This window comes from Manacus vitellinus, unplaced genomic scaffold (genome assembly GCF_001715985.3).
Source record: "Manacus vitellinus isolate BGI_N305 unplaced genomic scaffold, ASM171598v3 scaffold_0_pilon, whole genome shotgun sequence".
In the NCBI taxonomy this organism is placed as follows: domain Eukaryota; kingdom Metazoa; phylum Chordata; class Aves; order Passeriformes; family Pipridae; genus Manacus; species Manacus vitellinus.
The window spans coordinates 2,673,303-2,689,526 of record NW_021938789.1 but is presented as its reverse complement, the minus strand read 5'-3'; the positions used below and the strand labels follow the sequence as shown (position 1 = coordinate 2,689,526).

General features: G+C 37.5%; 1 protein-coding gene across 1 annotated transcript in view; it reads left to right on the top strand.

Annotated features, from left to right (window-relative positions):
• POLN (DNA polymerase nu) overlaps nt 1-16,224 on the top strand; it is a 93,590-nt gene that overhangs the window by 9,432 nt on the left and 67,934 nt on the right. Inside the window, exons 6-15 of the mRNA XM_008920939.3 lie at nt 536-648; nt 2,462-2,619; nt 5,566-5,634; nt 7,056-7,116; nt 7,320-7,384; nt 8,168-8,251; nt 8,666-8,755; nt 11,888-11,944; nt 12,607-12,660; nt 12,881-12,946. Of these exons, the coding sequence (XP_008919187.2) occupies nt 536-648; nt 2,462-2,619; nt 5,566-5,634; nt 7,056-7,116; nt 7,320-7,384; nt 8,168-8,251; nt 8,666-8,755; nt 11,888-11,944; nt 12,607-12,660; nt 12,881-12,946 (817 nt within the window). The remainder of the gene's footprint in view (nt 1-535; nt 649-2,461; nt 2,620-5,565; nt 5,635-7,055; nt 7,117-7,319; nt 7,385-8,167; nt 8,252-8,665; nt 8,756-11,887; nt 11,945-12,606; nt 12,661-12,880; nt 12,947-16,224) is intronic.

Here is a 16,224-nt window from a genome sequence, read left to right as displayed (position 1 = left end):
TCTACATACTGATATATATAGTTGGTAAAATCTATTTAAAATAGCATGAATGAGGGAATTACAGACATTTTGAAAAGATGGAAATAAATGACAGAGATGAAACATTCTAGATTTAAGTAGTGTACTAACACAAGGCAGTTATGGTAATTTAAATTGCCTAGTAACTTTTAAATCAATATTTTACAATGCTACAGTGACTTGACCTCTCTGATCTTATTTGGATATATTGACGTATTACAGGGATGCCAGTTGCTGTTTTGGATTAAGGTTGCATTTAACTTTGAGAGGATTTGTTTTCTCTATGAATGCATGATAAGGCATATCTGCTAGGATGTTTAATTTCTTATAGAAGGAAGCTTCAGGTATTATTAAATTGAGAATTTAATATTCAAAATGCAATATTCTGTTCTTATAGGAATAAGGAAATGTCTTGGGTTAACTGTTGAGTATTAGGTGCTAATTAAATGAATAAAGTGTATAGATTCACTAAATGTAGTAGCAATATAGTGTGTGTTAATGAACTACTTCTGTGCAGGCAAGTGTTGTTTCAAATGCTACAGTGCAAAGTTCCAATAATTTGCTTCAATGCAAAAGATTTCCTGAGGACTCTACTTCAAGTTTATGGTAATGAAATCAGCTGGAAACAAGGTAAGTATTGAATCTGCAATCTCATCCTATAATTGTGATGATTTTGATGTCTCTGTTAAAATCCCTGGGTGTAGAAATAACTACATTGGTAGCTAAATAATATATTGAAAAACAGTTTAGTACCATGGAGAAGAATATCCCTCTTGGGGAGGATGTGTCCAGAGGCTTGGCATGTGAAGATGATGTATTTCTTCTTAGAGTAGGAATCAAATCATTGAGTAATTTAAGGATAGCTTCCAGTGGAAACAAAAGCTCTCGACGCAATCCTGACTATAGCTGAAAAGGTCAAACTACTTCATGTTTCATATTCCCTAGTAAAAAGCTTCCTCTGCTCAAAGGAAAGGCTAAAATAAATCCCAGAGATGCTCACAGTTGTCAGACTTGGGAATTATTTGAATGAGTACTTGTGTTTTTTTGATAGGAACAAATAAGACTTGTTTGTTGGATTTAAAAGCAACTACAAACAGAAGGCATAAGATGTCGATATAATGCCTGTTTGGTTCCATGTATCAGATTCCTGCTGAGTGAGTTACAAAAGTAAATGTGACCTTTCAGAAAGGGCTTCCTCTATGGAGTCTTGTCAGCTTGTGTTCAGCATCTGAAAAGTTTCATCAGTAAATCACAGTAAACTGAAGGTGATTTAAAATCTGGTGGGAAGATCTACATAAAACAGCACTGGGAGTGGGAAAGGAGGGAAGAAATGTCATGATGGTACTGCCAGTAGTGATAGTTTTATAACCTGTACACACAAGCAGTACTAGGTCTAGATTAGATACTAGCTGGTGCATGGAATTTGAATCTGAAGTTTCTAATAACCAGAAGAATTCTTGTCTAGGTTTTTAAACTTCAGAAGTTGATAGTTCCTCACATGTTATTTCTGCTATGGAAAAGAAACCAAACAAAAACCCTTCCTACAAAACAAACAAAACCCCTAAAAATTCTCTTTAGAGTAGTCCTGCAGCTGTAACTTGCGTTATACACGTTAAAGTTTGCTTTCAGGTATCTGAGTCTGTGAGGTTGTGTAGCACGGAGTTCTCTATAAATGTGCCTGTGGGTCATCATTTGAACTAACTTAGGGGTTACTGAAGAGGGTACTTGGGTTTATCTTTGAATATATCACAAAGCATTGTAGTTACTAGTTTTTCCTGGTCTTTGTAGTACTGCAGTACACATATTGAAACTGTATTTCAGAGGGAACTGAAGCAGCACTGGGCTTGCTCTATGCTATCCATCTATGTGAACATGAGAGAAAGTGCAGTGTAAGCACTTATGATCCTATAGGACAAAAGGTTCTGGTTTTTGGAAACAATGTGTTGTGCACCCATGTGTGAATTCATATGTACATTAACAATCTCAGTCTGATTACTAGGAAGCAAATCTCTCCCTGATCCCTGTTGGCAATTTGGTGGATCAAGTTAACAACCACAAAGTGTAGCAGTGGGAGACGCTCATAAGAAAAACTTCAACTTGATGTTTTCCAGTGATGAGAAAGAGAGGCTTTAACAGTAAATCTAAAGAACCAAAGGCTTACTTATATTTTAAAACTTGAAAAAATCAACCAATGAAAAAAACCCACCCCAACCTCACAAAATAACCCTCTTCAAAAATATTTAATACTGAACTTACTCCTGTGTAGTCGTGATATTGACTATTTGTTACAGCTGCGAATTCAATGTTTAACATTTTTGTAGAGTTAATACTTGTCCTTTTATGAAGTGTGGGCACAGGAAAAATGGGCAAAACTTTAGAGGTATTTTTTAATATAGGGGGTAATATAAATATTTTGATTGTTAGAAATAACTTATTCTTGTAGTTGCCGATAGTGTTGTGTTGGATCCAAGGATTGCAGCATGGCTGATAAACCCCAGCGACACAGTTCCTTCCTTTGAATCTTTAATACAGAAGTATTTTGCAAAGCCTTTCTCAAAGGGAGCAGAAAATACAGATACAGGCACTTTGAGAAATGCATCTGTAAGTAGCTCGTTTTCAGTTGTTTGAGGTTGGGTTGAAAGGGGAAGGAAATGATAAAAGAATTGCTTTTGCCTACAAAATGTTGCATGAAAAGATAGATAATGCGTTTCTAATGGGAGAAAATTATTCTATTAATACTACTTGTTAGAAATCTAAAGAAAGGGAAGAAGGGAAGGTTCTACTGCATTCTACCAAGATGGGATCTCATTCTCCAGGGACAGCTGTGAAATTTTCTTTCAAAACCATAATGTTCAGTAACAATATTAATGTATAATCTTATCTTTTTTCTTTCCACCTCCCTGCAAAATGATTTCCAGCTCTCCTTTCCAAAATGTCTAATGCTGCCTTTTCCAGTTCCTGTGAACTTGTAGACTATATTTAGTTGATTATTATTAAAATTTTGCTAAATTTCACAGCTGGTAAAGACACCACACCATAGGCTGAGGAATAGCAGGAGTCAAATGTGAACTTCCAAGCATGTGAATGAAAAGATCTGAATTTTTATTCTCTCATTACGAGAGAATGTGTGATAAACTTTTTGAGATCTTATCCCCAGCACTATAGAAATTTCTTCCTATATCCTATTGAATATCTTCCTATATTCCTGTTGAAACATATTTACTGAATTTTATAAAATTTTGATATCTGTCTTTTGGGCCATGGTGATCTACTGTGGCCTTCAGAAGTTGTTTGAATGATAAGATGCTGTGCAGCAACCTAAATGATTTTTTTTTTTTTGAAACTGTTCACTTTTCTGAGGCCTTGGTTGTTCAGACCAAATATTGCAGCATGATTATAGGACTTCTGTGATTCAAGTCCACAAATGTCAAGTGGGCTCAGAGCACGGACAGAGGTCGTTGTATCGGCACGTACCTGTTAGTATAGACATTTCTGAGAAAACCAGAGCCAGTTTGCTTTAAAACACTGGCTGTAAACTGCAGTTCTTCAGAAGCTGCTTCATGCATTAAGCTATTAGTGTAGGGAATGGACAGGCAAACAGGCAGAAACTATAAACTTGTTGGTTATTTCTGTATGTCATGGCCCTCCTGTGAGTCAGCATCCTTAGTCTTGTCTCTTTCCTTAGCTTGACTCAGTCTTTTGTTCTTCAGGTATCACATCTGTTCTTACTTATCATTTCTCAACTTTGTCATCCTGATTCCCAGCTCTGAGTTAAATACTGAAATAATATTTCCTTCCTGTCCTACTTCAGGTCTAGTTTGTTTCCTTGCCTCAACCTTTTTGCTGACTTGTTCACTCAAGTCCAAGTTAATGCCTCCTTGTAACATCCTGTGATTATTCCCCCCCCCCCCCATTCCTTATTCCTTAATTTGTTACCTGGACTCTCACACTTCCTTTTTGGCTCTTCTGTTTGCTCAGTGAGTCCCAGTTCTTCCTGTGAATCCTGGCTCTTAGCCAGATTTATCTCTTCAGCCTTCTTGCTCTGTCCTTGCTGGCAGGTTCCCAACAGGTGTCTGTACTCCCAGAGGGATCTGTGATAAGTGATACATCATGTCTCATCCCCCACTAGTTCAGAGAAGCTCCCTCTGTATTGTCCTAATCTTGTCTATCCACCATAGTCCTTGGAATGACTGCTGGTTTATTCCATAGCTCACTACTCACCCACACACCTTCAGCATAGAAGATGTGCTGCTTGTCTATGTATTTGTTGCTGTGCCAAAGGGATCCTGGTCCATATTCCCTGAAACCTTTGCTGGAACAGGTGCTAAACATCTTGCAGTTTGTGTCATTGCTGCATTCGCTGATGAGCATTGTTGGTGTCAGTTGAAGCCTGTCACTGGGCACTTTCCTGCCTCCAGAATGGGATCAAGAAAACTGTCTGTATTTCACAGACATCTGGTTTGTTCTGGATCAGGTTGGCATGGATGAGGTTTCTTGGAGACAGGTTGATGACTTTCACTGCAGTGTGGGCCTGCTTGAATTAGTCTGTCTGGGGTAGAGAGAAGTCCTCACTTATAGGACTAGACCGTGTGGTGTATTGACCTCGACTGGACACCAGGTACCCACTAAAGCCAGTCTCTCACTCTCCTCTGCAACTGGACAGAGGAGAGAAAATATGACGAAGGGTTCATGAGCTGAGGTAAGGACGGGAGAGATCACTCACTAAACACCATCACAGGCAAAACAGACTCAAAGTGGGGATATTAATTAAATTTGTTACTAACAGAATCAGAGCAGGAGAATGAGAAGTAAAATAAATATTAAAAACACCTTCCCCCACCCTTCCCTCCTTCCTTCACAAGTTCTATCTCCTCCACCACAGCAGTGCAGGGAGATGGGAATGGGGTTTACTGTGAGTTCCTCATAGGTTGATTTCTGCTGCTGCTCAGGGTGAGGAGTCCTTCCCCTGCTCCCTGTGGGGTCCCTCCCATGGGAGACAGTCCTTCATGAACTTCTCCAGCATGAGTCCGGCTCTTCACAAACTGCTGCAATGTATGTTCTTGGAGCCAACAGTCATAATCTCAGTGTCTGTATGCATTTCAAAATGGTATCCTAGCCCCCTGAAGGAGGTGGCATGGCTCTGTGTGGAACAGAAGGGAAGGAAGTGAACAGTTCTGGCACAGAAGAGTGGTAGTTCTTATGTGAGAAAGAAAACTGCAGGGAATTTTTCCTCATTTTACAAGTAGTAATGAAACTGACTTCAATATCAAAGGCAGTTTGATACTATTTCTCTGTGATCTGTGCAAAATGTACATGAAGGAACAGGTAAAATCTGGAATGTTCATGTAGTTCTGTGCTCATGAGTTGGGTTTGTCAGAGGTCTGAAAACATTTCTAAAATGTTAATGTAACAGGAGACATATAGAAAAACAGGAAAACTTATTTTTACTATTTGATACCTTTTAAAAAAGATAAAAAATATAGAACTCTAAATACTTTCATTTTAGAAGTAAAATTATTGTTTTATTTTTTTATTTATTTATATCAGTATCAAAACTTAGGTGTGAACTTGGAGAAGCTTTATAATGTAATGATGGACCTTGCTCGTGACTTAAAGGTAAGATACAAAAAGAAGTTGTTCAGAAATAATTTTGGAAGTATTATCAGGAATTAAAGAGAGTTAGTCGTGCATTTCTCATTCGAGTTAGAATCTAGTTAAACAGAGTGCTTCAGTCCATACTGGTTTACTTTGGCAGTCAGCATTTAAAATAAATTAGCCATTGAATTTTCCATTTTTTCTAGAAGGAGGAAATAGTCTCAATCTTTAGAAGAACCTTTTCCTCTGCAACAGTTAACTGAATTATCTAAATGAAGACTCTGAGAACAGGAAAGGTTCAGAATATTGTGACTTTTCTTTTGGTATTTGAAATCTGTATGTTACAGACTAAGAAGTGTTAACAGAGGGACAACATAATATAGCTGGTCTTTCCTATGTATTCCTTGGATACAAACTCTCAGCATATCTTTTGCTCTAGGTTGTGTGAACCAAACACTGGTCAAACTCTGAACAGGCTTCCTGGCAAGGTGGTCGATGCCCCAGGGCTGTTGGTGTTCAGGAGGCATTTGGACAGTGCCCTTAATAACATGCTTTAAATTTTAGTCAGCCCCCAATTGATCAGGCAGTGGGAGGTCACTGTAGGTCCCTCCCAAGTGAACTGTTTTATTGTGTTTTACCCCTTATTGCAGTTCAGGATGCATCTCAAAAACTCTTTTAGTGGTTTGGTTTTTTTTTTTTTTGTGCCTGTAATCACATACCTGGAAAAGTGTCAGAATATGTAGGGATATGCTCAGGTGGAAGTTACATCGGAGCTTCCTGGGGGTTTTCTTTGAAGTTGATGGTAGCAAGTGTTGGGCTTAGACCACTAGTTGATGGAGCCATAGGAATCTGGATATCCAGATTAAGGGCCCAGCAGTGTGACAGACAATCAGTGAAGAGAGGCAGCAAGGAAGCACAAAAGGTGCAGAAACACAGATCCAGCCTACAGGAGGAGTTTTTAGACAAGTCTTGCTCAGTGGTTAGAGAGAAAACAGACTTCCTGTTCTCTGTAACTAATTTGTAAATAATCCTATCATCTCTTTATTTTCTTCCTAATGAAAACAAAGTTATGAATTATGAATGGTTGCTTAATTGTTCAAGTGAATAAATAAAAAGGGATAACCGTGTGTCCTATTATAATGAGGCTTGCTCTAAAATAAACAGTTTGGAAAAATTATTTTTTAAAATATCTTTATTAGTATTCCTGTACAAAATGGTTACTATTTCAAAATGTATTACTATTCTCCACAGAAAGAAGTGATACAACATTTAGATACTATAATTTACAATAAGCAGTATTTTCATGCCGCAGTGTTGTCATATAAAAAGCAAATATACAGAAGGTGAAATACTGCTCACTGGAAAATAGATGCACCTAATGACACTGTTTTAAGATCAAAATTAGCTGGCACTGACAAATGTATTTATACCTTGCTTTACAGGCTCAAGGTTTGTGGAACTTATTTTGCACATTGGAGCTTCCACTTATCAAAATTCTGGCAGGTATGAAAGTTCAGTTCAAAATAAGAATCTTCACTATTTTCACACAGCTGCTGACTATGCTCAAATGGAATGTAATACATCAGAATATGAAATGTTTTCTTAGTCTCATGACAGCTGTGTGAGTTTGAGATTCCATTTCTAAGAAGTATGTAAGACTGAAATTGTCAATTGTAAATGTTCTCAATCTATAATTGTATTTACAGTGATGGAAACACACAAAATATATGTGAACAAACAAGAACTGAAAAAAACATCTGAGATTCTGGGGGTAAATTTTGTATTTATTTTTCCTTTTTGAAATTGTATAGCATCATCTTTGTGCTTTTACTGAGGATAGCTGATTAAAAAGAGAAGGAACCTTTGTCACTTTTAATGTAACAGTTTGGGGGTTTAGTATTTTTATTATTATAAATACAACTAAGAGACATTTACATTTTAGGATATTTCCCTTTTTTATTTAGGAGAGTAAAAAAGAGATATTTGCTTCATTAGCCTTGCCCCAGAACTGAAATTGCTTTGCAAATTGTACAGGTCCTTTTGGGTTATATGTTGTAGATTAAAAATGGTAATGAATCTTTCTGAACCTAGTTTTCAGTAACCACCTTCCTGAGAAGTGGCTCTCAGTGCCTCTCTTTGTAAACAATACACTCTTTACAACTTACATGTTCTTTGATAAAAACAACCACAAGAGAATCCCATTTTGTAGCATAAAATTTTACTAGATTATCATAGATTACTAATTTATCAGAATAATTTCCATAGCTCTTTTTCCCACAGATCTCTATAGTCTTCAGTAATCTAAATTCTTTCCCCACAAATGTTAGTGGCTTTTACTACAGTAAATCCCATTCCCAGGTCATGAAGAAATATAGATTAAAGAGTATATAAGCAGTCTACTAAAGTAAATGTTGATAGCCAGTCAGCAATGATTGCATAATATCAAATTCTCCATTTTTAAATAAAAGTCTAATATACTCATTAACCTAGGAATTAGCAGATATTGAAGAAAATAATAATGTAAACAGAATAATTCTGAGGTACTAATTTATAGTTGCGGCTCAAAGAGCTTGAACAGGAAGCTCATCAAGTTGCTGGAGAACAGTTCCTGTTGACCAGCAGTTACCAACTCCGAGAGGTAATATTTGCACTACTGTATTTATGTAAGATGCACATTCTGTAAATTGTTATTGATACAGAAGAACTGTAAAGCATATATGTCCTTACAACTTCCGAATTCTTTTCTTCTATATTAATTGTCTTATTTTCTGATCTTAGTGAGGAACACATAGCTTTTCATAAATCTGACAATGCTGGATGATCTGTGTTTAAATTAGGCATTTGTTTTTAGTAAATACATTACATTACTGTTTCAATAGCTCAGAAATAAAGATCTGGTCTTTTCAATTCTGTGTTAGTTCTCTTTGCTATAGTATGCTCTGTTTACTATGAAACATATATTCTAGACTAAAGTTCAAGCACCAAATAATTATCCTTTCTATTTCAGCACTTGAAACACTGAAACATTTGTTATGTGTTTTTCTAACTGTAGGTACTATTTGATAAGTTCAAGCTGCATACCCTGTGTGAGAAACTTCACAGAACTGAAATACAGCAACTTGTGTCCACCTCAGAAGCTGTGGTGAGATGGGGAGGGGTTTTAAAACCAGCTGCATGATTTAGCAAAACTTCAAAGTTATATTCCAGTGAAATTGTGATTTGCCTAAAGTTTTCCTAACGATCTTGATTTATTTTTGTATTGTTCTAATTATACTTTGCATAATTATGGCAGAAAAGAATGATGCACTCTATGATGGGGAAAAAGACACTAGCTACTGAAGCTAAACTTCAGCAATTAACCAGGGTTAAAAACTTTAATACCAAAATGCCTGTATGACCATCTTCTTCAAAGGAGAGAGACTTTCTTACTGGTCAGATTTTGGTAGCTCAGAATGACTGACTGGCTGAGTGACACAGACCACGGATCAAAGAAAAGAGCATTAATGTAAAATCTGCTGTCAAAGGAAATAGCACCCCAGACTTCCTCTTTGCCATCAGGAGATTTGGGCTAAAACCATATTGTCATCTTTTTATGGACCCTTAACTCATTCATTAATTTCTGTAGGAAATTACTTGATACCTGTGGTTTGAATTGAAAATTACCACTTTCTTTGTATGAATTCAGTGTTTTACTTGTGTGCATCAGTTTTCCTCAGTCTAATATTTTTTTGTTGCCTCTGTGGAGAGGCTTGCCTTCAGTAAAAATGGTTGCATTTGGAGTTAATCTGCAGGATCTTGATATAATCTTGTTCCCTAAGAGAAGCAATGAGCAAACAGTTTAGATACTTGATACACCCGTACAAGAGAGCAAATGTATCTTTAGATTCAGTGTAAAAAATATTGTGCATATGAAGCTCCTTCAGTTCTTTCTTTTGTTAGTGTTGGAGCAGATAATTTTCAGCAATGCAGATGTTCATGGATGATCCCACACAAGTGCAGAAATATGTCAAAAACATTTGTTTAAAAATGAAATCAAGACCAAATTGCAGACTTCTTGGTAACTTTAGGCAAATGTGGATGCCACTTTCTTTTCATAGAATTATTAGTTGGAAACAGCCTTTCAGATCATCGAGTCCAACTGTTAACCAAATACTGCCAAGTCCACTCACTGCTAAACCATGTCCCTAAGTGCCACACCTGTATGTCTTTTAAATCCCTCCAGGGATGGTGACTCTACTGCTTCCCTGGGCAGCCTGTTTCAGTGTTTGACAACCCTTTTGGTGAAGAAATTTTTTCTAACATCAAATCTAACCCTCCCCTGGTGCAACTTGAGGCCATTTCCTCTTGTCCTGTCACTTGTTGCTTGGGAGAAGAGGCTGACCCCCCAGCTGGCTACAACCTCCTGTCAGGTAGTTGTGGAGACCAATAAGGTCTCCCCTGAGCCTCCTTTTCTCTAGGCAAAACACTACCAGCTCCCTCAGCTGCTCCTCATGAGACTTGTGCTCCAGACCCTTCCTCAGCTTTGTTGCCCTTCTCTGGACTCACTCCAGCGCTTCAATGTCTTTCTTGTCATGAGGGGACCAAAACTAAACACAAGATTTGAGGTGTGACCTCACCAGTGCCCAGCACAGGGGGACAATCACTGCCCTGGTCCTGCTGGCCACACTATTGCTGACAAAGGCCAGGATACCATTGGCCTTCTTGGCCACCTGGGCACACACACTGGCTCATGTTCAGCCACTGTCAAACAGCACCTCCAGGTCCCTTCCACTGGGCAGTTTTCCAGCCACTCTGCCCCCAGCCTGTAGCACTGCAGGGAGTTGTTGTGACCCAAGGGCACGACCAGGCACTTGGCCTTGCTGAACCTCAGACCACTGGCCTTGGCCCCTTGATCCAGCCTGTCCAGATCCCTCTGCAGAGCCTTTCTGCCCTCCAGCAGATCAGCTCTCCCATCCAGTTTGGTGTCATCTGCACACTGACTGAGGGTCCACTCAGTCCCCTTGTACATATCATTAAAAGATCATTTTATTAAGATAATAATAGCAGTGGAATTCCTTCTTGGAACAGAAAAAGCCTCTGTCCAGCTGCACCTGTTTCTGATTTGCTGCCACAATTGTATTGCTGTAGTTTACATGGGAGTCAAAGTTCTGGAGAACATTTCTGGGGAAGATAAAAAGGTAACATTTGTTTCTAAAGGAAGAAATTCCTTTAGAACCACTTTTCAACCAAGTGTCTGAACTACCATATATGATCTCAGGTAATGTCAACAGTATAACCATGAAACCCCCACACTACTCAACAAGAAGGAGGTTTCATAGATCTAATATGTAATTTTATAGAGTGACAGAGAGCCTTGGGAGATGGGAGGGACCAGTGAAATAGAATGCATGTCATCTTTTTGTTGGAACATAAGATTTATTGTTGTAATCAAAGCAATACGAGTGCTAGTCCAGTATTCTCTTTCCAATAACTGCCAAGACTTGGTTAGAGAAAGGTGGGCTGAAACCTTCCAGTAGATAAATACCAGAGTTACTCTTAATATCTTGGCTCTCCCTGGTAGCAAGAAAAAAACCTAATGCTTTTAAATGTACATTCTAGTACAGTTGCATCTGTTTCTCAGACTGGACTATTGTAGTTCCAGATATTTTTTTGTTGTACTTATAAATATCCAATCTCTATTTTAATAATTTCATTCTTTTTCTTAACAGATTTTTTTGCAGTTTCCAGTAAAAGTGATCAGAAATATACTTTATTTTATTGCTTTGGGATTTGACAATTTCAATTTCTCATGAAGTTTTCCTGGAACTTTTATTAGGGGATGAACAGGAGAAATTCTCCTGCTGTACTGTGTGTGTATAAATGTGTGTGTGTGCGTATATGTATTATTTTTTATACTTTTATCATGTTCTCTCTTGCTTTGATGCTGCATAGCACAAAAAATAAACAAAGAACCGTAAGTAACGCACACACATCATACCCCAGTGTTTTCAAAGTTGTTGTAGAGAAGTTTTTATGTCTGCATGGCTTTTTGTCTCTATCTGATACAAAAAGGAAAATGAAATGGGAAGGAGTCATCTCCAGCCTTCCTAATGAAGGCAGGAAGGAATGAAGGCTTCCTTGGGCCTTGCTTGAAGGACATAATTCTTTAGCCAATATTTTGTCCTTTCAGCTTGTCAAGAAAATTTCTTGCTCCAAAATGCATTCTGTTAAGGTTTGTTTAATAATGTAACTTAACAGAGAACTATACCAGTAATTTATGTTCTTGATTTTGCAGCTAAATAAATTGCAAGATCTTCATCCTTTGCCTAAGATAATTTTAGAGTACCGTCAGGTGAGCTGATCTTTTCACATAATGTAGTTGCATTGAAGCACAATTAGCAAGAAAGAGAACATATTCATAAAATAATTGGAAAACTGCAATGTGAAATTTGTCCAGTGCTATAAAGCACAATCTTAGGGCAAAGCATTTATTTTTTGAGTTCTGAAGAAATACTTTGCGTAAAGTGAAGGAGATAACTAGTTATGGGGGATTTTTGGGTGACAAGCCTCCTGAAAATCCAAAACCTAGTTAGTCTGTTCTCACACTTAACATTTGGGTTTTGAGTGGGTTTTCAGTTGGCTTTTCTTTAATTCCAGGAATTAAAACAAACAAACAAACAAACAAGTGTGGGTTTATGTATGGTTTTGATTTTTGGTTTTGTTTGGGGGTTTTGTATGTGGCTTTTTTGTGTAGTTTGTCGACCTGGGGATGTAAGATGCAAAATAATCAATTCCAATAGTTCATTTGCTAGTATCTGCAAAGTCCTGACTTCAGGTTAGAACTGAGCACTTATATTTAGAGAGTATAAAGCCATTATTTACTAAGATAAAACTGACTTTAAAAAAAAAAAGTCTACAAAACCAGTTTATATTCATTTGGAAAGTAAGATCTTTCATTTAAAAATTCTCTTATTATTATAAGTAAGCATTTATTTTGAAATTTATGTATTTTAGGTTCATAAGATGAAATCAACTTATGTGGATGGATTACGAACATGCATGAGAAAGGTAGAAATATATAAAGTAGCTTGTAAAATCGTAAAAGGATTGAAGTGTTTACAGTTTAAGAACTTTTATATATGGAAAATTATGAAGTTCAAAAGAACTTTTGGGTTTATAGCTCTGATTGCAGTGCATTTTTATTACTGGTACTTATGTTAAATAAAATTTAGCTCTGTGTCTTCATAATTTTCCTTTTTTATTAATTTTTTACTTTACTTGATTACAGGGATTTATTTCCTCTACGTGGAATCAGACAGGAACTGTGACTGGCAGACTTTCAGCCAAACATCCTGTAAGTGACACTACTGGAAGATTTACATTTTAATTGAAATGAAAAATTAATGTAATATTTTTAACACAAGAAATGTTTGTTTTCATGCAAGTCTAGCAGTTGCTGTATTGTGTCTAAATGGTGGACAGAAAAAGCATGTTAAATGGGTGTTTTACTCTAGAACATTTGTTCTTAGGAATACTTTCTGTTATCTGTGCATCAGAATAAAGATTACCTGAAGTAGAGAGGTACAATTGTGGGCTGTGCATGTACCCTCTGGACTTCCATTGAATACTTCTTTGTAATGGATTCCTGGTGTTCATGAGCCACTTGTAAAGGATCAGTGAGGCCTGGAAGGTGGGTATTACAGAAAAGAAGGAAGTTCTTTTCTTCTGGGATTTAGGTTCAGGCCTCATAACAGTACAGGGCTAAGCTGGCACTGCTGGTGCTCTGGAGGTCTTGCTTGTATGTATGGCTGTGACACGTGGGCTCTTTGTGCTTCCTCTCTTGGCTCTGGTTATAATGATCTCCGTGTATATGCTTGTGCCTGAAACGTGTTTTATTTGGCTTTCTGGAGTGCTACAGGCTTGGATTTTCTTTTTTTTTCTTTTTTTTTTTTCACCAAAGGGCATATTTGAATGTATTCTATGATCCCATTTCTCTGGGAGTTTGGGAAGCATGCTGACCTTTGGCTGTACAGACTGCTAAGGGCCTTGGCATGCCTGCTCTGTCACAGGGTATGGCTGCATGGATCAGAGCACAGGACCTGCTGTGGGAGGAGACAGGGCTGCTGAGCTTCAAGGGCTCAAGCCAAGGCTTAGGTACAGGAATAAGAAGAAAAGTAGTGACTGCCTGTCTGGGGATATTTTCTGTTTGGTTTAATCATGGCCTTTCTTAGCAAAGACCTGGCCTCTGGCCCTTTGGGGGAAGGGCAACAGATGCAGAGATGGGATTTGGCTCATGAAGGCCAGGGGGAATCCAAAGTATTGTCAGTTCTTATCCATGCAGGTTTGGGTACTGCGTATCTGTCTGTGCATGTCCCAGCCTTAAGCTTCTTGGGTACAAATGGCCTTAGGAGCTTTCTGCAGTCTTGAGAGAAAGGTCTTCCCCAGCTCTGTGTGGGAGCAATTGGACACGTTACTTTTGTTGTGAACACTTGGCGTGGGTGGGTTCATGAGGCTCCTGGCAAACTCTACCTGGAATAGTGACTTTGGAGTTGTGGCAGAAACCTATCCTGGCAGGTTCTCACCCTCACCATACTGGTGACTTCCTTAGCTCTTCTTTCACCTGCCTTCACAGTTCAGGTTTCATTTATATCTTCCTACCCTCATGGTGCCTATTTCCGTACAATTTGTCATCAAACAATTTTTAGGAAGTGCTTGTGCTTTTTGCTGAGTGAAAAACAGTGTTTAGGATTCTGAATTAACAACAGAGTGGAGAAGTGTTACTGCTGCTCTTGAATCTCATGCACCCAGATGGGAGAGAGTGGTGGGAGAGAACGGAAAAGATGATCATGAAGGTCCCAGTTTGCTGAATTCTGTGATGTGATGCACAGGCATTTCTGAGTCAGAGCTGAACAGGCAGCTGTCTTGAACAACCACATACAATATAGAGTGACCTTTGGCCCATCATGGTAAAAATGACACGAAAGCTATTTTTCTTAAAAGTTGTTTTTCTCCGAAATAATGCTGCTAAAGTTAACATTCAGGGTTGCCTAAGGCTGGCTTTTCCTTTTAAGGAAAAACATTGGCATAGCTTTTTTTTGTTTGAAATGTTTATGGAACTTATACCATCTGTTTCTGAATCATTTATTGATATAGAAGATATACTGCAGTGCCCAGTCACTTTGCTAAGTGTTAAAGGATTGGGAAGGTTCTTGCCAGAAATCATAAATATTGAAGATATTTTTGCAGTTACTATGATATTGTGTCAAGTTTTGGCTGAATATTTGCTGAGGTAGTTTATTTTTAACTGTTTTAAAATGCTTTAAGAAGTGATTAAAGCAAAAGATAAGTGTGAATCAGATACACTGAGAATTCAAACAGAAAAAACATCCCATTTGCTGCGGTGGCTGTGAGAGATGAGGTTCCAAACAGAGATTTCTTTATCTTTCTTTTCTTTTGTAAAGGTAGTGAATCTATCTGTCCTCTTTCCTTTAAGGCATTCAATGGAGTCCAGGAAGGATTTACTTATAGGTTTAAGGGGAAATGACTAGACATTAGGTACAGAGCAGGATTTCTTTTTCAGATACTCTACTGTGATCTTTCAGGCAGATCCACATCTGATGTATGGATGATGTATATTTTTGGCTTTATGTGGGTTTTTCTCGATAGATAAGTTTATTCACATGAATTTTTATGACTTTTGTGTTGTAGCAACTTCGAGGGGGTTTCTTAGCAGAACTTCACTGCAGTGGCTTTCCATATATTCATCTATTTTAGTTTAACTGTGCACTCCCTTTCTTCTCATTTGGTTTCTTCTTCTACAATATGTGTAGTGTATAAATAATGCATTTTTCACAAATAACAAAGTGTTATTGTAGTACATTTTTGAGTAGGGACACATTTGATACTGGTAGTCTCCTGCCTATAGCATTGTAGTTCTCTGTTTGCTACTCCATGGAACCTGAGTATCTAAAAGTAAATATGAACCCTAAAATTCTTCAGTCAAATAATTTTGTAACATATCCATAGGCTAGTTATTTTTTCCACTCCATGATGGATTGCTTATGACTATTAGGGGAATTTAATTAGGTTTATTGTTTGAATATGTTATTTTAAATTACTTTTTGTATAAATATACTAGTCTTGTCTACATTAGGATACTCCTTTATTATATTGCTCATAGATAACTTTCCTATAAAATATATTGATGATATTCATAAAAGCTTGTTTATGTTCTCCAGACCCATGTTGAAAACCTCTTTCCAACCTCTCATGTTTTAAAGCAAAAATAAGTCAAGACAAAAGTGGAAGAGCATAAAGCCAATTAAGACCGAGCCTCTTTCCGAATTAACAGAGAGAAATCCTAATTTGAGATATAAAGATTGCATAAAATTGGATGTTATAATTTGGTTTAAGATGTAAACTTCAGTGCTAGGATCAGATATTCTGTATTAAGGTTTCTTTCCTCCAGGCTTCTGCAGCAGAGAGAACCGAAATGCTGCTAATGAGTTTATGCGTCTCTACTTCAGAAGCTGTTTGTATCATTAAACTAAAAAGCATAAAGTGCTGGGCTTCAGGGGGCATTTCCTTCCTTTTAGTAACAAAAAGTTATGCTGAAGATAAATAAAATTTTTT